Source organism: Oncorhynchus clarkii, chromosome 13 (assembly GCF_045791955.1).
Source record: "Oncorhynchus clarkii lewisi isolate Uvic-CL-2024 chromosome 13, UVic_Ocla_1.0, whole genome shotgun sequence".
Lineage (NCBI taxonomy): Eukaryota > Metazoa > Chordata > Actinopteri > Salmoniformes > Salmonidae > Oncorhynchus > Oncorhynchus clarkii.
The window spans coordinates 46,638,427-46,664,151 of record NC_092159.1 but is presented as its reverse complement, the minus strand read 5'-3'; the positions used below and the strand labels follow the sequence as shown (position 1 = coordinate 46,664,151).

The window sequence follows — 25,725 nt, the reverse complement described above, 5'->3', positions numbered from 1 at the left end:
CTTTGAAGTGGACCAACGCTCTCGCTACCTCTCCCTCTCTGTCTCTCTCTCTCTCTCTTTCTCTTTCTGTGTTCCCCCAGCAGAGAAGAACAGTGTGTCCACCCCCCTATCTCTCCCCTGGGTCCCAGATGGACCCAGAACACTGTGCTGGAACAGCAGCAAACGCTGAGAAGTGCCAAATCCTACACCAGCCCAGCCTGGCTATTTGAAATGCTTCTAACTGAGACACTGGTTTAGTTTCCCTGACACTGTTTTAGCATTTGTGGCACAAATCCCATTCAAGTCATGGTACCGATATTTGTATTTTTCATGCATCATGTTCAAATCATCTATAGTGACATTTGTTGAGCTTCACAGTCAATTTGAGATATTTTCGGAGGATTTGGACATGCGCAAAAAATGCTAATATTGGTATTATGACTAGAATGGGATTTGTGCCACAAATGCTAAAACATTAGCATTTGGAAACAATGCCAGGAAAATAAAACTAATGCATGGATTGCTGTCATACCTTGTCTATAGACTGCTTACAAGGAAACCAATGTGTCATTTTGTAATTTGGGATGAACTATCCCTTTAAGCTCTGTGGTGCCTAGAGCTTCAGCCTCAACCAGAGCCTGATTCTGCTTCTGTCTGTGTCCCTGACTGCTTACTTCTTACACACACATTCACTGCAGCAGACTCCCACTCTCTCCAGACATACATGTAGAACATGAAAGAGACAGAGAAATTGCAAATTTACCAGTAGGTACTGCAAAATAAATCAGGAGAGAGGAGCCAAGAGAGACACTGAGCCCATTTCCCAGGTGTGTGTTGTGTAGAGCATTAATTAATGCATTAGCCACTCCTGTCAATGAGGGGCGACTCCGTCAAGATGCCATTAGCATTGACAGGCAACCAGTGACAATTAATACAATATTTGGTTCATCTTGAGCTAAAGTGTACCTGATTGTTAGAGAGAGAGAGAGAGAGAGAGAGAGAGAGAGAGAGAGAGAGAGAGAGAGAGAGTGTGTGTGTGTGTGTGTGCTTACATGTATACTATAAGCTATTAGGGCTGGGAATTTCCAGGGACTTCACGATATGATATTATCACAATATTTAGGAGCTGATACGATATGTATTGCGATTGTCATGATTTTATATTGCGATTCAATATTCGGAACATATTGCTCACTATGTGTCTGCTGCAGAGAGAGAGAGATCATGAGAAAATTAGTTGTGATCAGCCAGGGAAATAAAAGTGCTGAAGACTTGTTGGCTCACTGTTTAAAAAGAAGATGGAGAACAAGCTACAGGATGAATAATACCAGAGTTTTGGCGCAGGTACAGCCGACTAGCGCTAGCTACAATTATTTTTATAATTTTCTATTATTACAAATCAATACTTAATATCATCCAAAAATAATGTTGCGATATGTAACCGTATCAATTTTTTCCCCATCACTATAGGAAATAGACTGAATCATGTGTGTGTGTGTGATCCTCTTCATAAGGTACTCCCACTGGAACAACTAGAGTAACCCTCTCCATAGTGTGTGCTTGTCTAGTGGAATGTCTTTGACAAACCTCCCACATAGCAGGATACCTTCAACACTCAGTTACCTTGAAGTGTCAAACGGAACACTCCACAGATTTAGTCTTACCCAAGAGAGAGCTGGTAAAAACTATGAATGCTTGGGAGAGAAGGCAGTAGGACCTTGATTGAGGAGTGAATATGAAATAAATCATTTTGGATCAAAAGAGAAGTGACCTCACCATTGTAAGGTCAGATTCTCACATGAGTTTTACACCCAGCACAAGCCGAAGGTCATCGATAGTTGTTGGTGTATATTAAGCTCCTCCCATGGGTTTACGTGTTAATAGAAACAAATCCCTCTTTACAAGGACAACCGAATATTCAACCTATTGATTCCTCCTCACTCCTCCTCCATTGGTCAGACTAATTGATCCTGAGCCATCAGAGCTCTGTACATTACTTGAAAGTGTGGATGGAGGGGAAGACAGTGCAGAGAAAGACTGGTGATGGGGAAGGTGTATGAACAAATCTCAGACACAACATCATAAAGATATCTGGCTCGTACCCGTCATACAACACATACCAGTAAATCACTTTATAATTGCCACTTTAAGAGCTGTGGCATAGATCCATATTGAGGCTATGCCTGTACTGAAATGCACTTTCAATAGATACTCTCCATTGTGCATACTTTTTCATCCAGGTCATATAACCTCTCATAACATGATTATGAAGAGAACATCTAGTTCGCTTTGACACACAAGGAGTGGAAATCTTTTTATGCTACAAGTGCAGACTAGTTAGAGTAAGAAAGAATGAAGAGAAAACCTTCAGAATGTAGAGGTATGAAACCAAAGGAACAAAGCAGGATGCACTACGCCGACTGTGGCATTGCATCAAAATGAGTCTGCTCATTGGCTGATGTCCTCAGTAGGGCCCTTTACTGCTGTGGCCTGTCTGAGGCATGTCTAGACAAAGAGAACAATGTGGTGCATCAAAGAGATTGCGACCTTCTATTTGTCTGGGAGGAAGGAATCAGAACCATGGACAGGGCCCTACAGGTGTAGGATCTTAATTTGAGTCAGTTTTCTACTTCAGGAAAATAATCCAGCAGCAACAGGAAATGTGAATTATTATGTTGATTATAATTCATGGAATTGTTTGTCGGGGGTTGATACATTTTAAGCAAGAGAAAATCAAGTCTAAAATTTCAAAATGTAAATTGCTGTCACGGATCCCTCCGTAACTTTCATCACGCACACCTGTCCACTATTCCCACTGATTTGTTTTCTATATATGTGCCCTTTGGTTTCCATTGGGGGGTCGATTATTGTTCCCATGACCGTCGGTGGTGTGAGTACCTATGCGTTGGTGCAGCTGTTATGCTGCGTGCTTTATATATTGTGTATTACGGGCAGAGATGTGGACTCGAGTCACATGAATTGGACTCGCGTCAGACTCGAGTCACAAATATGATGACTTGCAACTCGGCTTTGACTTTAACACCAATAACTTGTGACTTATTAACTTGGACTTGAGCCTTATGACTTGACCTTACTTGATACCCTCCCCAAGCCCAAATATTTAAAATGATGCTATTAAAAAAAGTGTGCAGCGCATCAACTCTTTACAGATAGAATCGGACAGCAGCCAATCAAATTGTGCTAGCTGAGAAAAAGTTGTGCATGGCAGTGCAGAGGAACGTCGTCGGGTGAATTCAGATGGAGCCCTTGGAAAGATGATAAACAAAATTATTATTTTCGGATATAAAGACAACGCTGTATCAACAAAAAATGGATTGCAACTTGCAAAACATGCTGGAAGGAAATTACAGACGGAGGCGCAACAACTTCCAACTTTGTTCGACATTTGAAGCTGCACAAAGAACGGTAAGTCGTGGCTAATATAGCCGACAGCTATATATTTTATTACTTTACTAGTGTATCATGTAGGCTAACGTAACGTTAAATCAATGATCCTCCACACAGTCAGTCAGTGCGGGAACGTGATCATTGCACCCAAGATTGTGCTACAACTGGTTAGGCAGTTGGTAACCTAAATCCTGCCTGATGTCACTGCTGTTCCTAAAACCATTGATATACATTAGCCTACTGTAACCACACAGAGAGAGAGAGAGTGTGTGTGTGTGTGTGTGTGTGTGTGTGTGTGTGTGTGTGTGTGTTAAGGTTGGGCGATTGTGTACAAGCCTACATTGCCCAATTGCGCCCCATTGCGATCCTCGATAGTCGATCACTATTGGGGGGGTCCTTCTCATGGCTACCCATGTATTTCCATGGAAATATAACGTTTATTTGGAAAGTAATAAATGTATATATATTTTTAAAAGCATTCATGATTTGAGTAAATGTAATATACTAACTATTACTCTTGTTAAAAATATGAAATGGTATTACATTTGGTGAAGAGCACATTATGACTTGTTTAGGACTCGAAACTCAAAGTTTAGGACTTGAGACTTGACTTGATGCTTGACTGTCTTGACTTGGGACTTGAGGACTTGAGACTTACTTGTGACTTGTAAACAATGACTTGGTCCCACCTCTGATTACGGGTATTGTCCCGTGTCGTTCAATGAGGTTTACCCTCGCTCTTTTGTTTGGGTACAGCCCAGTGTTTTTGTATACGTGTATGTTTTGGGTGTATTAAAAACCCCTATTGTGTATTCCTGCGCCTGTCTCCAAAATCCTTTATACCAGCGTGACAATTGCAAACTTCAGAAGCCTTTTAAAATGTCAAATACACTACAAGTTTTAAATGTCCTGCATTGCAGGAAGGAATCAGCACCATGGACAGGGCCCCACCTTGGAGGAAGGAATCAGCACCATGGACAGGGCCCTACCTTGGAGGAAGGAAACTGGACCATGGACCGGGGATACTTAGGAGGAGGTCACTCCACAGAGCCAACTCAGGAGTGGGATATGGAAGAGGGATATAGTAAAGGGATTCAGGAAAGCGTATAGTTTCAAAAAGACCAAATGAGTTCAGGGGAGGAGATTAGCTGTTTGAGGGCCAATGTATCCAATCAGCTCATATATGATGGAATAACATCGGGTCTGGAGAGTGGTCTGACAAAAGGTGCCTCCCCTCCTGACTATTCTTTTGCTTTAGATTTGCATCAGAATGTCAGATAATGTACGTTATAATGTCATGTTTTCGAATTTTAAAAAAATGCAATGAATAAAGGTCACCCTCTCAAACTGCCTGACAAACAACATGATTTTCATTGTTGAACTAATATTTGAATGCTCTCTCACTTTGTCAGGCCATATGGGGAGAAACTCATGTCACACTGAAATATAGACTTTATCAATGGCCAGACATTGTGTCATTGACGCGGTTAATCCAGGAAGCTGAGACTAATGGAAGGGATTGTACTTGAGTTTCCGCTTTCTGAATGTTAAACACAATAAAAGTGCAGTGACTGGCTGACGGTAGAGATTGGTGCTCTGAATCTGATAGATCTGGAGCAGATTGACGACAGATGGAGCTCTGACACAACCGTACCGTTCCCACTGACTGATCACAGATTTGAAAGCAAAACAATTATACTCCATATTTACCCCCTCTCCCTGACGAGGATGACTGCTCTTCCAGAAGGTTCTGCCCTGTGGGTTGAGGAGTCTAAATCGTCCCTCTGAGTCGCAACCACATTGGGATGTTTGTGACACAAATGACAAAACATATGTCAAATGTCTATGAATATTGAAATAGACTTTATTGTCATGTGATTGCTGTGGTTCACAACATTACCAATACAGTTCAGGATGCTGTGTACAGTACAGTATACTATGCTGTGGGCCAGGGGGGAGGTGGAACTCCCAGTTACAAGTCACTGTTCCACCGGATGCACCACAATATACTTGTGTATTCAGCCCAGAACAGAACATGGTGCGCTGGTGACCGTTTCAACACGGAATGGTGCATCTCACGGGGTTATATCCTTTCAATAAGAATTCCTAATTAATAGAATACATGTGATTGTGATGTACAGCGCATTCGGAAAGTATTCAGACCCCTTGACATTTTCCACATTTTGTTACCTTACAGCCTTATTCTAAAATGGATGAAATAGTTTCCCCCCCTCATCAATCTACACATAATACCCCATAATGACAAAGCAAAAACAGGTTTTTAGAAATGTATGCAAAATTCTTAAAAAACAGAACTTTCTCATTTACATACGTTTTCAGACCCTTTACTCAGTACTTGGTTGAAGCACCTTTGGCAGTGATTACAGCCTCAAGTCTTCTTGGGTATGATACTACAAGCTTGGCACACCTGTATTTGAGGAGTTTCTCCCATTCTTCTCTGCAGATCCTCTCAAGTTCTGTCAGGTTGGATGGGAAGCGTCGCTGCACAGCTATTTTCAGGTCTCTCCAGAGATGCTCAATCGGGTTCAAGTCCGGGCTCTGGCTGGGTCACCCAAGGACATTCAGAGACTTGTCCCAAAGCCACTCCTATGTTGTCTTGGCTGTTTGCTTAGGGTTGTTGTCCTGTTGGAAGGTGAACTTTCACCTCAGTCTGAGGTTCTGAGCGCTCTGGAGCAGGTTTTCATCAAAGATCTCTCTGTAGGGCCTCCCGGGTGGCACACTGGTTAAGGGCGCTGTACTGCAGCGCCAGCTGTGCCATCAGAGTCCCTGGGTTCGCGCTCAGGCTCTGTCGTAACCGGCCGCGACCGGGAGGTCCGTGGGGCGACGCACAATTGGCCTAGCGTCGACCGGGTTAGGGAGGGCTTGGTCGGTAGGGGTGTCCTTGTCTCATCGCGCACCAGCGACTCCTGTGGCGGGCCGGGCGCAGTGCGCGCTAACCAAGGTGGCCAGGTACACTGTGTTTCCTCCGACACATTGGTGCCAGCCGGGTTGGATGCGCGCTGTGTTAAGAAGCAGTGCAGCTTGGTTGGGTTGTGTATCGGAGGACACATGACTTTCAACCTTCGTCTCTCCCGAGCCCGTACGGGAGTTGTAGCGATGAGACAAGATAGTAGCTACTACAACAATTGGATACCACGAAATTGGGGAGAAAAAGGGGTCAAATTCACAACAACAACAAACAAAAAAACAAAACAAAAATTATCTCTGTATTATCTCCGTTCATCTTTCCCTCGATCCTGACTAGTCTCCCAGTCCCTGCCGCTGAAAAACATCCCCACAGCATGATGCTGCCATAGGGATGGTAGCATCATGCTCGACGTGACGCTTGGCATTCAGGCCAATGAGTTCAAGCTTGGTTTCATCAGACCAGGGATTCTTGTTTCTCATGGTCTGAGAGTCTTTAGGTGCCTTTTGGCAAACTCCAAACGGGCTGTCATGTGCCTTTTACTGAGAAGTGGCTTCCATCTGATCACTCTAACATGAAGGCCTGATTGGTGGAGTGCTGCAGAGATGGTTGTCCTTCTGGAAGGTTCTCCCATCTCCACAGAGGAACGCTGGAGCTCTGTCAGAGTGACCATCGGGTTCTTGGTCACCTCCCTGACCAAGGCCCTTCTCCCACGATTGCTCAGTTTGGCCGGGCGGCAAGCTCTAGGAAGAGTCTTGGTGGTTCCAAACGTCTTCCATTTAAGAACGGAAATCATGTCCAATCAATTGAATTTACCACAGCTGGACTCCACTCAAGATGTAGAAACATCTCAAGGATGATCAGTGGAAACAGGATGCACCTGAGCTCAATAATCGAGACTCATAGCAAAGGGTCTGAATACTTATGTAAATAAGGTATCTGTTTTTTATTTTTATACATTTGCAAAAAAAGATGTCTAACTTTGGTACAAGACGAATGTCCTTGAGTGGCCCAGCCAGAGCCCGGACTTAAACCCGATCTAACATTTCTGGAGAGACCTGAAAATAGCTGTGCAGCAACGCTCTCCATCCAACCTGACAGAGCACACCAAATACAGGTGTGCCAAGATTGTAGCGTCACACCCAAGAAAACTTTAGGTTGTAATCGCTGCCAAAGGTGCTTCAACAAAGTACTGAGTACAGGGTATGAATACTTATGTAAATATGATATTTCTGTTTTTCATTTTTAATACATTTGCAACCATTTCTAAAAACCTGTTTTTGCTTTGCCATTATGGGGTGTGTAGATTGTGTGTAGATTGATGAGGGGGGAAAAAACTATTTAAATGTGGAAAAAATCAAGGGGTCTGAATACATTCTGAAAGCACTGTATATAGAACCTTCCACCCCCAGCTGGGATATGGATGCTGATGAAGACCTAATGGTCGAAACGTTATTGCATGAGCAGCAGTGGGCAGTGTTTTCCTTTCTATTAAACATAAATTCACCTAGAACTCCAGAACTTGCAAAAAGTACCTGAATGTATGTATGTTCTTCAGCTTTTGTACAATACCTCAATATCAGCAATATGGTGCTACTTTAATTATCTTCCCCCAGACCACTTCCTGGCAGTAATCTCTGTGAAACTCTCTGATAATGAGATGGGCTTGCTAAGACACCAGCCAACCATGAGGATCAGACAGAGGCAGGCAGAGAGTAATGCTGCTGCCGGACCCTGCCATGAGATAGGAGAAACAGCAGCACTAAAAATGGTCGTCTGACGTCATGCCCTTCAGCTCCTCTCTTCTGAGCCAGAGGAGAAATGGCCCTGGCTGTTATGAAACAGTACTGGCTGGGCTCCCTGCCCACAGCTACACCACCGCTGGCTCCATCATTTCGTGAACACACGAAGGACAATGGTGAGAAAGTCAGTCTGGGGAGCTGATCGGAACCTAGACAGGGGCATGCTCATCACCTCAGTCAGTGTCAGTGATTTGCTCACCATCCCATGTCTAACAGATGGAGAGGGGCTGGAGAGAAAGGTGATGCTGTAGTATGGAAGTGTCATATCATCCCCAAGGGCTGGCACACAATCCTCAATACCCCACACATTATTCAGATCGGTCCACCCCCTGTATGCTACTGTACATGTATATATATATGTGTGTGTGTGTGTGTGTGTGTGTGTGTGTGTGTGTGTGTGTGTGTGTGTGTGTGTGTGTGTGTGTGTGTGTGTGTGTGTGGAGGCTGGAGGGATAGTGTCTGGAGCAGATACAAAGATTTTTTTTTAATGTTAGTCATGTTGAAGCAGTGCATTATGGGGCTGAACCTTGACCTGCTCTCTGTGGGAGTGGGGTGTGTCACCATATGGCGCAGAGAGATGAGAGATGCGCCAGAAGGGGGATTTTAAACAGACACTAACGGTTGTGAGAGTGGCTGGGATGATGAGACTCCAGGGAGATGAGCTGTTGGATGAATCTGAAGGATGGTCATCCAGACACTATCCATCCTCATAAACACACAGAGAGACACACTGGCATACACACACATCTGCCTTATGCACATTCATGACTCATGCTTGTTGTTGAGACATGTAGATGTTTCTAGTTGTCACCCGATGTCACTAGTTTGCTTTGCCTTATGTTTTACTTCACACACACATCCACTGTTTGTTTGCTGTTGTGTTTGTGCTGTTGCCAGTGTCTTCTGTCTGTGTTGTCCATTTTGTCTTACATTGCCTTTTGCCTCTTGCCAGGCCATCATTGTAATTAATGATTTGTTCTTAATTGAATTGCCTGGTAAAATAAAGGTAAAATAAAAAATGAAATACTGTGAAGTTAAGCATATGTGAACAGACACATACCACACACACACAGGATGGAATTGAGAGTGTTGACAATGCCATGAGGTGGATTGTCCCAGCACAATAAAGAAACAGTGTAATGGTCAACCCCAGTCTCTCCATCCCCAGCTCTCTATCCCTCCCTACTCTTCATCACTATACTGCCCAGCCCTAATCAGGCCCTAAGGCACTGTGCCTGCCTGCCCGCCTGGCTGACCGCTCAGCTCAGTTCACTTGACTGAATCACACTCCAAGGGGGAGGGGTGACCCGTACTTAACCAGGCTACTTCATAATGGATGAACACGTAGGCTTTAGTAATATGAACATGTCATATCAATATGCATGGCGGTACATTTTCATTATGGAGATATTACCTTGAATGGCATTATAGACATGGAGTCGCCAAGTATCTTATGAATATGACCTCTGCTGAGATACATTCAATCAAGATTTCTGCAGCTGAGCATATGAAGTCATAAATACATAGCACAGTTGTTATAACACATGCTCTAAAAGGGATGTTGTGTGTGGGTAGTTGGTTATTAACATATGAGCCTAAAAATTGTATTGAACATAATCTCAACTCAATGGCACATTCTGTACGATTTCTATTGACATGAGTGTAGCCTACATGGAACTAACTGTCAATTAGAGATACTATCAAACACATTACACCCGGACCTCACCTGCAGCCTCCGACGCCGAATTATCCCCGAGTCATCCATGGTGAAATAAGGCGCAGTCGGATGGGGAATTCCCAAAAACAGCCCTCTGACCCTTCACTTGTTTCGGTTTCGACCCAAACAACTCTGCGGCATCCACTGGCTGTCCGGTTCTCACTCAAATAACACAGCCGAAACGGCGGCGTTGCTCACTTTGAGCCAAAGCGCACAGTGTCACGTTGAGGAACCGCTTGAAAACCACCAAATGCCAGGATGTCCCGTAGCATCTGAAACGAGCAGGGTCTTCGGGCTTTTAAGTCTCTAAAATAAAGTTATTCCGCTGTAGCCTATAGGTTAATTAAATGATTAAGTCAATGACTCATAAATCCCCATGTTGATAGTCGATTGTCACCTTCACTTCTTCCGGTTGTTTTTAGAGCATCTTTGTGCACCACCAACAATGTCTTTAGAGACTTCACTTGCAATATAGTCTACTGCACCAATTCTTTGGCGGTGTCTAAAATAAGTTACACCTACAGCATTAAATGTTCACAATACACCAGAATGTTCATTTCGCGGTTGATGCTGCTTGAGCAATGGTGCGAGACGTGCAAAGATGCTTCATCGAGCTCAGTCAGTCCCGTTGACATTGTCGCTGATTCGCCCAGGAATCCATCCACTTCTTTGGACTCCCAGGGCAATAACAGTCCATGACATAACAAAACACATCGTCTTTCCGCTCAAACTTTAAACATTCGAGAGAATGTTCTTCTCCCTGGCTGCATATCGCGGTCCACTCATTCTTCCACCTTCACTTCCTTTGATAACGGACGACAAAAGCGCGATATCTGTAACCCTTCCGTGCCCGGGATTCCCTCACGCCCCTCCTCCACGCGCAATCCGCAACTGGGCCAGTGTGATGAACTCAACATCCCTCTCCTCTCGCCACAGGTAAATGGGGGGGGGGATAAGAAGGATAATATGGGGTGAACTACTTCATTGCTGGGCAACGATGAGAACCGCATGCGTGTGACCGCCATACTGGTCATTCAGGACCATGGACAGCGCCACATAGTCTACGAATGACTAAATTAGCTTTTAGATAGATTTACTGCGGGCCATTGCATTGTCATTATTTTTTTTATCATGTAGTAACCAAAAAAGTGTTAACCAAATCTAAATATATTTTATATTTTAGATTTTTCAAAGTAGCCACCCTTTACCTTGATGACAGCTTTGCACACTCTTGGCATTCTCTCAACCTGCTTCACCTGGAATGCTTTTCCAACAGTCTTGAGGGAGTTCCCACATATGCTGAGCACTTGTTGACTGTTTTTCCTTCACTCTGCGGTCCAACTCATTCCAAATCATCTCAATTGGGTTGAGGTCGGGTGATTGTGCAGGCCAGGTCATCTGATGCAGCTCTCCATCACTCTCCTTATTGGTCAAATAGCCCTTACACAGCCTGGAGGTGTGTTGGGTCATTGTCCTGTTGAAAAATAAATGATAGTCCCACTAAGCATAAACCAGATGGGATGGCGTATTGCTGCATAATGCTGTGGTAGGCATGTTGGTTAAGTGTGCCTTAAATTCTAAATAAATCACAGTTTCACCAGCAAAGCACCCCCACACCATCACATCTCCTCCTCCTACATGCTTCACGGTGGGAACCACACATGCAGAGATCATCCGTTCACCTACTCTGCGTCTCACAAAGACACAGCGGTTGGAATCAAAAATCTCAAATTTGGACTCCTCAGACCAAAGGACAGATTTCCTCTGGTCTAATGTCCATTGCTCGTGTTTCTTGGCCCAATCAAGTCTCTTATTATTACGGATGTCATTTAGTAGTGGTTTCTTTGCAGCAATTCGACAATGGCCTGATTCACACAGTCTCCTTTGAACAGTTGATGTTGAGATGTGTCTGTTACTTGAACTTTGTGAAGCATTTATTTTGACTGCAATTTCTGAGGCTGGTAACTAATGAATTAATCCTCTTCAGCAGAGGTAACTTTGGGTCTTCTTCCTGTGGCGGTCCTCATGAGAGACAGTTTCATAACAGCACTTGGTGGTTTTTGCGACTGCAAGTGAAGAAACTTTAAAAGTAAAAATTTTCCCGATTGATTGACTTTCATGTCTTCTTGCTTATTTGAGCTGTTCTTGCCATAATATGGACTTGGTCTTTTACCAAGTAGGTCTATCTTCTGCATTCTGCATACCACTCCTACATTGTCACAACACAACTGATTGGCTAAAACGCATTAAGAAGGAACAAAATTCCACAAATTCACTTTTAACAAGGCACACCTGTTTATATAAATGCATTCCAGGTGACTACCTCATGAAGCTGGTTGAGAGAATACCAAGAGTGTGCAACGCTGTCATCAAGGCAAAGGGTGGAGAATAATTTCAAATATAAACTATATTTTAGGTTACTACATGATTCCATATGTGTTATTTCATAGTTTTGATGTCTTCACTATTATTCTACAATGTAGAAAATAGTAAAAGAAATAAAGAAAAACCCTGGAAAGAGTAGGTGTGTCCAAACGTTTGAGTGGTAATGTATATATTTATCCTTTTGCAATATCTGTTCATGGTGTATGTTGGTCTCAAAGATCATATCAGGAGACCATGCAAATGGAATCCAGTAAGTCTACTGACCTGCTGTTGATCAAGCATGGATCATCTTTATCATCTTCATCATGCATGGCATACCCATATCCAATATCTTTAGTTCCTGGTGTTTGATCAAATAGGCCTATGTGCAGCAAACAGGTTAGATCTCAAACATTTGTCATCCATTTTTTGCATAAGAAATTAGAATGAACGACTAGAGGCCTGGGAGCTGAAACTTTTGAATGTTTCTCTCCATCAGAAAAATGCTTGAGTGGAGAGAATGTTTTACTCGTGGTTTGGTGCCCTCAACATTTGTGAACAAACTGAAACAGACAGTCAGACAGTGCATGACCTGAGTGAAAAGAAGGAGCACAAACAATGGCCAATGTTTGCCCTTGGACAGTTGGCCATTGGATAGATCTACAGATCTACTATAATGAGTTCCTCTCATCATATTTGTTTGCCTGGGATGATGATGAGGGACAGATGGGTTGCCCTTTGGCAGAGAGAGGTTGCGTAATGCTTTGCGATCAAGGATTAGGACTTTCACGCTGTTTTTATGTAACATATGGTCGGTCCGAGTGTATTGCCCACGCAATGGGGGACAGAGCAACACACACACACACACACACACACACACACACACACACACACACACACACACACACACACACACACACACACACACACACACACACACACACACACAGTCCAGCTAGACCATCCCGTCCAAACAGCAATACTGTAACCAATTTAAATATATTCAACAGATTACTTCTCCACATAGAATTGCGATGCCACTTGAATTAGTACATTGTGCTCATAATGCAAAATCATGGAGAACAGCTGTGGTAAGCAGGATTTGATTCATTTGATTAAATAGCAACCATCAGGGCTTTCTGGCTGGCATTTCTTAATGCTGATGGCTGCTCTTTATGTTCCATTTCTATGCAGCCAACATCCACCTCACAGAGACAAAAACTCACAACACAATCAGGAGGCCATTAGAGTTCCTCACCCAAACCCTGTAGCACCTCATCCACTCCACTCAGTGAAATCCTCAGGCATCTCTACTGCTGTGGTGCCTTCAGACATACTGCAGGTACTGTATTGATTTTTGCTCCTTGTTGCTTTTATGGCTGCGGTCCCGGTACAGGGACCAAAATCAGTGGAAATTTCAGAGCGCCAACTGTAGTACTCGATAAAACTCAAACTTTCATTAAAACACACATGCAGGGTACTCAATTAAAGCTACACTCGTTGTGAATCTAGCCAACATGTCAGATGTGTAAAATGCTTTTCGGCGAAAGCATGAGAAGCTATTATCTGATAGCATGCACCCCCCAAAATACCTGAACGAGACGCAAACAAAATAATTAGCCTAGCCGGCGCTACACAAAACACAGAAATAAAATATAAAACATTCATTACCTTTGACGAGCTTCTTTGTTGGCACTCCTATATGTCCCATAAACATCACAATTGGGTCTTTTTCCCGATTAAATCCGTCAAAGTATACCCAAAATGTCGATTTATGAAGCCCGTCTGATCCAGGAAAAAGCGCCTTTCCAAAACGCAACGCCATTGTTTAAAATTACTAAAAGTTGCCTATAAACTTTTACAAATCACTTCAAACTACTTTTGTAAACCAACTTTAGGTATTAATAAACGTTAATAATCGATCAAATTGATCACGGGGCGATCTGTATTCGATAGCAGCAAGTCTTGAAATCATCGTCCATATTTTCCCTTTCATAACTTCCTTCGGTGGACCCCAAGACAGGAAGTGCCTATTCGTCATCACACCAATAAAATGCCAGTACTGGCGACATCATGTGGAAGCTGTAGGCATTGTAAACGGGTCCCTATCTATTTTCCCTTGCCGTAGACAATACATAGACTGGCGGACGGATATTTTTTTTGTGTTTTTTGTGAACAGTTTTCCTCAATATTTTTACTCCTAAACACGTTCTGTTAAAGCCACAGACATGATTTAACCAGTTTTAGAGACTTCAGAGTGTTTTCTATCCACACATACTAATCATATGCATATACTATATTCCTGCCATGAGTAGCAGGACGTTGAAATGTTGCACGATTTTTAACAAAAAACTGCGAGAATTCGCAGCATCTTAAACAGGTTCGTCTGACTGATAGACCCTGCAAGATGCCCTGCACGGCAGGTAAAAGCCTGGTGGGCATACAGTACATTCAGAAAGTATTCAGACCCCTTGATTTTTCCACATTTTGTAACATTACAGCCTTATTCTAAAATTGATTAAATACACATTTTACTTCATCAATCGACACACAATACCCCATAATTACAAAAACAGGTTTTTGGAAAACAGAAATACCTTATTTACTTAAGTATTCAAACCCTTTGCTATGAGACTCGAAAATTAGATCAGGTGCATCTTGTTTCCAATGATCATCCTTGAGATGTTTCAACAACTTGTGTGGAGTCCACCTGTGGTAAATTCAATTGATTGTACATGATTTGGAAAGGAACACACCTGTCTATATAAGGTCCCACAGTTGACAGTGCATGTCAGAGCAAAAACCAAGCCATGAGGTCAAAGGATTCGTTCGTAGAGCTCCAAGACAGGATTGTGTCTAGGCCCAGATCTGGAGAAGGGTACCAACAATCTTGGCAGCACTGAAGGTCCCCAAGAACACAGTGGCCTCCATCATTCTTAAATGGAAGAAGTTTGGAAACACCAAGACTCTTCTTAGAGCTGGCTGCCTGGCCAAACTGAGCAATTGGGGGAGAAGGGCCTTGGTCAGGGAGGTGACCAAGAGCCTGATGGTCACTCTGACAGAGCTCCAGACATCCTCTGTGAAATGTGAGAACCTTCCAGAAGGACAACCATCTCTGCAGCACTCCACCAATCAGGTCTTTATGGTAGAGTAAAGCATGGCGGTGAAGCATGGTGGTGGCAGAATCATGCTGTTGGGATGTTCTTCTGGGGCAGGGACTGGGAGACTAGACTGGATCGAGGGAAAGATGAATGGAGCAAAGTACAGAGAGATCCTTGATGAAAACCTGCTCCAGAGCTCTCAGGACCTCAGACTGGGCTGAAGGTTCACCTTCCAACAGGACAACGACCCTAAGCACACAGCCAAGACAATGCAGGAGTGGCTTCGGGACAAGTCTCTGAATGTACTTGAGTGACCGAGCCAAAGCCCGGACTTGAACCCGATCGAGCATCTCTGGAGAGACCTGAAAATAGCTGTGCAGTGACGCTCCCCATCCAACCTGACAGAACTTGAGAGGATTTGCAGAGAAGAATGGGAGAAACTCCCCAAATACAGATGTGCTAAGCTTGTAGCGTCATACCCAAGAAGCCTCGAGGCTGTAGTCGCTGCCAAAGGTGCTTCAACAAAGTACTGAGTAAATGGTCTGAATTCTTATGTAAATTAGATATTTCCGATTTTTTTTATTTTATACATTTGCGGACATTTCAAAATATTGTTTTTGCTTTGTCATTATGGAGGATTGTGTGGAGATCGATGAGGGGAAAAAACGATTTTAGAAATTTTAGAATAAGGCTGTTTCCGAATGCACTGTATTAAAAAATATATTTTTATTCCTTTGGATTTTTCTATTCCTTCTGTGCGAAGGTTAGTGCTGAACTAAACCCCACATGGCCAGCAGAGGAGAGGGTTTATTTTCAGGGGTAAGTAGTCCAAGTACAGTAAATAGTCTGATCCCTGTCATTCCCTCTCCTTGGCTCATCCTCTTCTCCTGCAAGTACGTTTTATATAAAATCCCTTTTAAAAGTGTCTCTGAATGTGGTAGCAAGATGGCAAAAGGGCATAAATCATTCATTGAAATTGGATGGAGACCAGAGGTTTTTACTGAAGCACAATTCTGGGAAAGCATATAGACTGTGTAGATTATCAAGGGATTTTTACACCATCATGCCCACGAGCAAGGGGCACTGACTCAAAACACATGGGGTGGTGGTTGATTATGTCAGGGGTGAGGGGAGGCAACCTCAGCCTGGGGTGATGTAACAAACTGAAGCAGTGTTCATCCTAAGACACCTGTCATGTCATACACACACACACACACGTGTGCCCGCACACACACACACATATACACACACACACACCAATAGGGGAGCACAGATGGAAAATTAGAGATGCATTCCTTTCCCCCTCCCACTCAGCCAGAAGACAAACCAACCATTACCAAAGACAACCGTAAAGCTGTCACTCAGTGCTCCAGAATGCTCTCTTCTTGGTGTTCTGAGTGTTACTGTTACAGACAGTTTCATACAATGTTATGAAATGCAAGGACACACAAACCGCTGTGCAAATGTGCATTACTGTTTGACATGATCTCCACCATATCAAATGCCTTTGACCTAAGATGACATAGCCCTGCTAAGTGTGTATGTGTGTGAGATGACATAGCCCTGCTACGTGTGTATGTGTGTGAGATGATATAGCCCTGCTAAGTGTGTATGTGTGTGAGATGACATAGCCCTGCTACGTGTGTATGTGTGTGAGATGATATAGCCCTGCTAAGTGTGTATGTGTGTGAGATGACATAGCCCTGCTACGTGTGTATGTGTGTGAGATGACATAGACCTGCTAAGTGTGTATGTGTGTGAGATGACATAGCCCTGCTAAGTGTGTATGTGTGTGAGATGACATAGACCTGCTAAGTGTGTATGTGTGTGAGATGACATAGCCCTGCTAAGTGTGTATGTGTGTGAGATGACATAGACCTGCTAAGTGTGTATGTGTGTGCATGAGAAAAAATCTCTAGCTTGTCTAGATGTCTGTTTTCATTATTACAATGTTAACCATAATGTTTCCCTCTCCCACTCTCCATAGTAAAGAAGTGGGTCACAGTTTCCACACACACGCACACACACACACACACACACACACACACACACACACACACACACACACACACACACTCACAGACCGCCTGCGTGGAAAGACACCCCAGAGGATCATCATTAAGAGGCAACAGACGTGGCTCTGGACTTCAGAGAACACATTCAGCCACACAGGGGGCTTGTTCCAATGCCAAGGCATGAGGAGTGTAAACATCACATAAACGAGGGGATGAGAGGGAGGAGAGGAGAATAGACAGAGATGAAAACACAACTGAAGTTGGCAGTCATTTTTCCCTCTTCCTCTCTGAACCATCCATTGACATTCCCATAGGAACATCAGTTTCCTTGTTTCTCTTTTCCTTGCCTTTCCCAAACCACTGTAACCTTAGACCAGACTGTTTTATACTCAATCCCATTATTCTTAATGAGTAGTTTCATTTTATTTTGAAGAGGTGGTGAACTATAGTTTCATACCACAGCCGCTGTGGCGGGCCATGAGTCTGGTAAACAAGACCAGGTTCACTGTAATAGATCCCAACTGTGCCACTGCTACCCTGTGGTGACGTGACAGTGCAGAAAAATTTCCGCACTTATTTGAACAGCACTGAGTGGACCCATGTTGGCCTTCTCCCAGTGAGGAGTGACTGACAATCTATTTTACATAGGAAATCCACGAGGCAATAAAAGGATCAGGCAGTTTAATGTAAACCAGTCTTCAGGCAGTCTTTCAGTTATTGTTCATGGTGGTACAGTCAGATCTGGATTGGCCTGCTTTGTATTATGCAATTGCAGATGACACACTGCCCCATCATAGAGTCACTAACAAATCAAAGTCACAGTGTTAGACATCACAGAAAACAGTATCCTATCTATTATATGTCTGTCTGTCTGTCTGTCTGTCTGTCTGTCTGTCTGTCTGTCTGTCTTTCTCGCTTTCTCTCTCTCTTTCTCGCTCTCTCACACGCACATGCCCCCCCCCCCCCCCCCCCCCCAAGCATTAACAAGATGATGTCATTACTAGATGATGACAGGAGGCATGGTGTGTAATCCGTGTGGTCAGCGTGTCTGTGTCTGAGTCAGGAGGTGAGTCCCCTCTGTTAAACCAATGGATGAGCCCAGCAGGATGCCACTAAGCTCTGATCAGCACCACAGTCATCACCCACTGTTAGGGACAGCCACTCTAAGAGGATTGGTCAAACACACACACACACACAAACAAACACACACACACACACACACACACACACACACACACACACACACACACACACGCACACACACACACGCACGCACACACACACACGCACACACACACACACACACATACGCATGCACACAGACAGACAGACAGACGGACAGACAGACAGACGGACAGACAGACAGACAGACAGACAGACAGACAGACACATCTGAAATGGCTCACAACCAACCTGCCAGGGACTGAGGGAACAGCCTGGCCTAATGACCATGGCATGGCTTCTTTCTTTTGGGTAGCTAGATATTCTCCTGGATCAGACTCTTTTTACTGTAACTGAGAGAACAGCAGACAGTAACCGTAAACCCATATGTGTCAGATAACTGTATTAGAGATCCAGGTAAATTAATCCTTGTTCCTGACTGACAGGGGATTTCATGGCAGGATTTTCCCTGTTCACGTTGGGTCTTACAATCTTTTTTTTTTTTTTACTCAATGGGGCCTTCTGGTAAAAAAAAGAAGAAAGTGAAACAACTTTACTTATGAGAGGTTTTGCCGTCACTCTTTTAAGCCAACTTCTAAAGAGAAACTCCTTTTTATGTATAATTCATAGTTACTTAGCTCAGGCAGAAGGCAGTATACAATATACCTGAGATAAAAGGCAACAACAAAGACAGACACAGCAAACGTCATTAGAGGAAAGTGCTTTCAGAGAGCAAATTGAGATAGATTAAAGTCTTAGTGCAGTCTTTGTGTGTGCGTGTGTGTGTGTCACTTTGGAGTAGAAAACAATGTTTAGCAATGTTGCCAAGTGGCTCTGCAGGCACTGTGAGTGAAACATGGCGATCAGAATGGATGTCATGCACAGCATGTATATAGGATGTACTACTTCCCTGTTGATTTGATGACCACAGAGACAGCTGGAGTTATGGTCTCCCTGGACACCTCCTGACACACTCACACACATACATGCAGGCTTTACACTCACACTCTGTTCCTGTCCAACTAAGCCTATTAAATAGAAGCAGAGGGTCAGTGTGTGAATCTGTTAGAGAGCGTGTGACGGCGTGAGAAAAACAGTACCCTGCTGCAGTAACAGGCTTAGAAGTGGTAACGCCCCACTGACCCTCTGAACATAGGTCACAGGGGTGTTCCATCAGAAACAAGTCTTTCTCAGGTTTTTTCCGGCTCCACTCATTTCATTAACAGTGGTTACAGCCTGCCCCTCGTCTACAACGAATGATGATGAATGCCAAAACAAAGTGTGATCAGCATGCACACGGCTGGTCGCACTGCGGAGATGGCAGAGAGGGGGAGGTCAGTGTGGTGTATTGATCTGTTCCCTCTGAGGTGTCAATGTAAAGGTAGAGTTATGGGACAAACAGGGCCTTACGAGAGGACGCTCCCATCCAATCCATCTACAGGAGACGAGATTAAGTGCAGAGACTGCTCGTAATGCAAACATGAATCTGTCCGTGTCTCATGCAATCTACACTGAGTGTACAAAACATTAGGAACACCTTCCCAATGTTGAGTTACACCCCCACAGCCTCAATTCGTTGAGGAATGGACTCTACAAGGTGTCGAAAACATTCCCCAAGGATGCTGGCTCATGTTGACTCCAATGCTTTTCACACTTGTGACAAGATGGCTGGATGTCCTTTGGGTGGAAGACCATTCTTGATACACACGTCAAACTATTGAGTGTGAAAAACCCAGCAGCGTTGCAGTTCTTGACACACTCAAACCGTTGCGCCTGGCCCCTCCTACCATACCCCGTTCAAAGGCACTTCATTATTTTGTCTTGACCATTCACCCTCTGAATGGCACGCATACACAATCCATGTCTCAATTGTCTCAATGCTTAAAAAACATTATTCAACCTGTCTCCTCCCCTTCATCTACACTGATTGAAGTGGTGACATAAATAAGTGATCATAGCTTTCACTTGGATTCACCTGGTCATTCTATGTCATGGAAAGAGCAGGTGTTCCTAATGTTTTGTACACTCAGTGTATCTTCCCTGTGTGTACACACAGACAGACACTGGAGCTATACTCTCCAATAAAGGTCATAACACTGTGGGTGCATAAATGTTACCAAGTTTCTATAAGCATTAAGGTGTGTTGGGAGTGATGAAAATAGAGAGAGAGAGAGAGAGAGAGAGAGAGAGAGAGAGAGAGAGAGTGTGTGTGTGTGTGTCAGTGCACCTCTGTCAAAATCAAATCTGATCATTACTCATTGATTCTTTCTCTCTGTTCATCACTCCATTTTCTTTGAGCCTGTCTGTCACGGAAAGGAAATGAAAAAAGATACTCTTGGAAAGCGTAAAATGTCTACCGCCTCCCCCAGCCAAGTCATAGGCTGGATGGATGCCAAAAGAAGATGAAAAAGACAACGAAAAAGCCTTGCTTCCCCCACTGTCGTTTTATAGAAAACAAACATCATCCATGTAACCATATCATATGCTCTGTTGTAAACAGAGTCAAATAATGTTGTTTGTTTAGAGACACAGTAGACAGCAATCCCATTAAGAAAAGAATGGGAGGTAAATTAGTATAGGCCTTGGCCCCATAGAGAGGGGTAACAGAGCTAGGTTGGCCTGGCCTGCTGTTGTTAGGTCACAGGCTCTTTCGGAAGGCTGTGGTGCTATCCATGGTCCTGATTTAGGTACTGGAGTAGAAGCAGTATGATGTTGTGTGGGACTTTTCTTCAGAAAATAGATTATTGGATAGCATCTCTTTGGCATGGCAGGAATCTCTAATGCAGTTACAACCTTTCGATCCTTTGCTAAGGAGTCCAGACACGGGTTCATCTGTCACCAATCCTGTCAACGCAGCAGGCCAACACATGTTATAAAAAACACTTCAGATATTAGAGCAATGAAACAGATGCCGAGTTCAAGACAACTCAGAAACTCGTAAACTCATAGATAAATGTGAGTAAAAAAAATTGTGTCGCACTTCCTATTGGTTGATTCTGATACCTTCCAAGTGGGAAACTCGAACCGCACCTTTCTACAACAAGTATCCAAGTCAGAAATGTTGGAGTTTCCGAGTTCCAAGGCAACTGTCTTGAATACAACAAGAAGGTTAGAAGCATTGTCCTACATCAGATACTTTCAAGACAACTCGGAAACTCTGAACTTCTGAGTTAAAATATGGGTCTGTTTTTTGCGTAGAGCTTGAAATTGGTTGATTTTTTTTCTGATACTTTCCAATTGGGAAACTCTGAGCTCATCTTTCCACAACGTGTTTCCAAGTCGGACATTTCTTAGTTTCCGAGTTCTAAGTTGTCTTGAATGCAGCATGATATTGGTTGAGGGACACGCGTTGTATAGGAGTGACGCCATCTGACATAAAACAATGGGTTAGTTATGCCGCGTTCAACTCATGTCAGGGACTCGTAAATATATCCTTCCTACTGGGAAAAATGCACGTGTATGATGGTATGATGTCTGGGCCCCGATCTTTCCAACATGCTGAACTCTGCAATGCATTTCAACGTTATACTGAACCATTTAAAAACCACTTTCCTTTTTTTTCCTCCCAATAACCTACATGGATAAATAATAATACTGTTTTTTTTACTATTGAGCATGACATGTTAACATACTATCATATGGTTTGTTTTTCTATGTTCTTCATGTAGGTCTGATGGACCTCAGGTGCCATCCGGCTGAGAATAACCAATCGACCATAACAAAGTGTTATAACATAGTAGAACCACAGGGTGGGAGTCTTCAGTTGGGCTTCAAACAGATGCGCCATTCTCTACCAACTGACACACACACACACACACACGCACGCACGCACACACACACTTTATTTTCATCACACCCAACACACCTTAATGAAACATGGTGACATTAAAGCACCCAGGTTGGTGTGACCTTTATTTACATTATTTATTTTTGAAATCCTCATCAATCTCCACACAACACAATATCATGACAAAGCGAAAACAGGTTTACATTTTTGTTGAAAATGTATTGAAAAGAAGAAGGGAAAAAAACATATTTACACAAGTGTTTAGACTCTGCAATGAGACTCAAAATTTAGCTCAGGTGCATCCTGTTTCCATTGATCATTCTTGAGATGTTTCTACAACTGGATTGGAGTCCACCTGTGGTAAATTCAATTGATTGGACATGATTTGGAAAGGAACACACCTGTCTATATAAGGTCCCACAGATGACAGTGCATGTCAGAACAAAAACCAAGCCATGAGGTGGAAGGAATTGTCCGTAGAGCTCCGAGACAGGATTGTGTCGAGGCACTGTCATGTACTGTCATGTTGTGTCTTGTCTCTGCCCTTTCCCTTCACCCTGTCTCCCTCTGCTGGTCGTTGTTAGGTTACCTTTTCTCCCCCTCTTTCCCCCAGCTGTGCCTTGTCTCCTCCTAACCACCTCGTCACCCCGTTTCCCACCTGTTCCCTTTTTCCCTCTGATTAGGTCCCTATATCTCTCTCTGTTTTTGTTCCTGTCCTTGTCGGATTCTTGTTTGTTGTGTTTCATGCCTGAACCAGACTGTCGTCATGTTTGCTGTAACCTTGTCTTGTCCTGTCGGAATCTGCCGGTCCGTCTGAGCCTACCTATGTTTGGTAATTAAAGAAGCTCTGTTTAAGTTAATTCGCTTTTGGGTCCTCATTCACGCACCGTAACAGAAGAATCCGACCAAGAATGGACCCAGCGACTTCGGATCCTCTCCACTCAGCCGTCGGGATCCAGGGAGCGATGCTAGGCAGACACGAGCAGGAAGTGTCTGCTGCTCGACATGCCGTTGAGACCCTGGCCACCCAAGTCTCCAACCTCACAGAACAGGTTCACCATCTCCGCCTCGATCCACCGGCCACTTCCTGGGCTTTCGAATCTCCGGAGCCCAGAATCAATAACCCGCCGTGTTACTCTGGGGAGCCCACTGAATGCCGCTCGTTCCTCACCCAGTGTGATATTGTGTTTTCTCTCCAGCCCAACACTTACTCCAGGAGCACTGCTCGTGTCGCCTACGTCATATCTCTCCTTATTGGACGGGCTCGTGAGTGGGGCACGGCAATCTGGGAGGCAAGGGCTGAGTGTACTAACCAGTATCAGGACTTTAAGGAGGAGATGATACGGGTTTTTGATCGATCTGTTTTTGGGGAGGAGGCTTCCAGGGCCCTGTCTTCCCTATGTCAAGGCAATCGATCCATAACAGACTACTCTATTGAGTTTCGCACTCTTGCTGTCTCCAGTGGCTGGAACGAGCCGGCCTTGCTCGCTCGTCTTCTGGAGGGTCTCCGCGCAGAGGTAAAGGATGAGATTCTCTCCCGGGAGGTTCCTTCCAGCGTGGATTCCTTGATTGAACTCGCTATTCGCATTGAGCGACGGGTTGATCTTCGTCACCGAGCTCGTGGAAAGGAGCTCGCGCTCTCCGTCGCCCCCCTCTCCGCATCACTACCATCTTCCTCTGCCGGCTCGGGTGCTGAGCCCATGCAGCTGGGAGGTATCCGCATCTCGACTAAGGAGAGGGAACGGAGAATCACCAACCGCCTCTGTCTCTATTGCGGTTCCGCTGGTCATTTTGTCACTTCATGTCCAGTAAAAGGCCAGAGCTCGTCAGTAAGCGGAGGGCTACTGGTGAGCGCTACTACTCCTGTCTCTCCTTCAAGATCCTGCACTACCTTGTCGGTCCATCTACGCTGGACCGGTTCGTCAGCTTCCTGCAGTGCCTTAATAGACTCTGGGGCGGAGGGCTGTTTTATGGACGAGACCTGGGCTCGGGAACATGACATTCCTCTCAGACAGTTAAAGGAGCCCACGGCCTTGTTCGCCCTGGATGGTAGTCCTCTCCCCAGGATTCAGCGTGAGACGCTACCTTTAACCCTCACTGTTTCTGGTAATCATAGTGAAACCATTTCTTTTTTAATTTTTCGTTCACCTTTTACACCTGTTGTTTTGGGCCATCCCTGGCTAGTTTGTCATAATCCTTCCATTAATTGGTCTAGTAATTCTATCCTCTCCTGGAACGTCTCTTGTCATGTGAAATGTTTAATGTCTGCTATCCCTCCTGTTTCCTCTGTCTCTTCTTCACAGGAGGAGCCTGGTGATTTGACAGGGGTGCCGGAGGAATATCACGATCTGCGCACGGTGTTCAGTCGGTCCAGGGCCACCTCTCTTCCTCCACACCGGTCGTATGATTGTAGTATTGATCTCCTTCCGGGAACCACCCCCCCCCGGGGTAGACTATACTCTCTGTCGGCTCCCGAACGTAAGGCTCTCGAAGATTATTTGTCTGTAGCTCTTGACGCCGGTACCATAGTCCCCTCCTCCTCTCCCGCCGGAGCGGGGTTTTTTTTTTGTCAAGAAGAAGGACGGGTCTCTGCGTCCCTGCATAGATTATCGAGGGCTGAATGACATAACAGTGAAGAATCGTTATCCGCTTCCTCTTATGTCTTCAGCCTTCGAGATCCTGCAGGGAGCCAGGTTTTTCACTAAGTTGGACCTTCGTAACGCTTACCATCTCGTGCGCATCAGGGAGGGGGACGAGTGGAAGACGGCGTTTAACACTCCGTTAGGGCACTTTGAATACCGGGTTCTTCCTTTCGGCCTCGCTAACGCTCCAGCTGTCTTTCAGGCATTAGTCAATGATGTCCTGAGAGACATGCTGAACATCTTTGTTTTCGTTTACCTTGACGATATCCTGATTTTTTCACCGTCACTCCAGATTCATGTTCAGCACGTTCGACGTGTCCTCCAGCGCCTTTTAGAGAATTGTCTTTTTGTGAAGGCTGAGAAGTGCACTTTTCATGCCTCCTCCGTCACATTTCTCGGTTCTGTTATTTCCGCTGAAGGCATTAAGATGGATCCCGCTAAAGTCCAAGCTGTCATTGATTGGCCCGTCCCTAAGTCACGCGTCGAGCTGCAGCGCTTTCTCGGCTTCGCGAACTTCTATCGTCGTTTCATCCGTAATTTCGGTCAGGTGGCAGCTCCTCTCACAGCCCTTACTTCTGTCAAGACGTGCTTTGAGTGGTCCGTTTCCGCCCAGGGAGCTTTTGATCTCCTCAAGAATCGTTTTACATCCGCTCCTATCCTTGTTACACCTGACGTCTCTAGACAGTTCGTTGTCGAGGTTGACGCGTCAGAGGTGGGCGTGGGAGCCATTCTTTCTCAGCGCTCCCTCTCTGACGACAAGGTCCACCCATGCGCGTATTTTTCTCATCGCCTGTCGCCGTCGGAACGTAACTATGATGTGGGT

General features: G+C 44.5%; 1 protein-coding gene across 1 annotated transcript in view; it reads right to left on the bottom strand.

Moving 5' to 3' along the window:
• LOC139364905 (microtubule-associated serine/threonine-protein kinase 1-like) overlaps nt 1–9,981 on the bottom strand; it is a 65,643-nt gene extending 55,662 nt beyond the window's left edge. The window contains exon 1 of the mRNA XM_071102125.1: nt 9,842–9,981. Within this exon, the coding sequence (XP_070958226.1) occupies nt 9,842–9,880 (39 nt within the window). The 5' untranslated portion in view covers nt 9,881–9,981. The remainder of the gene's footprint in view (nt 1–9,841) is intronic.
• Nucleotides 9,982–25,725: the final 15,744 nt, after the last annotated feature.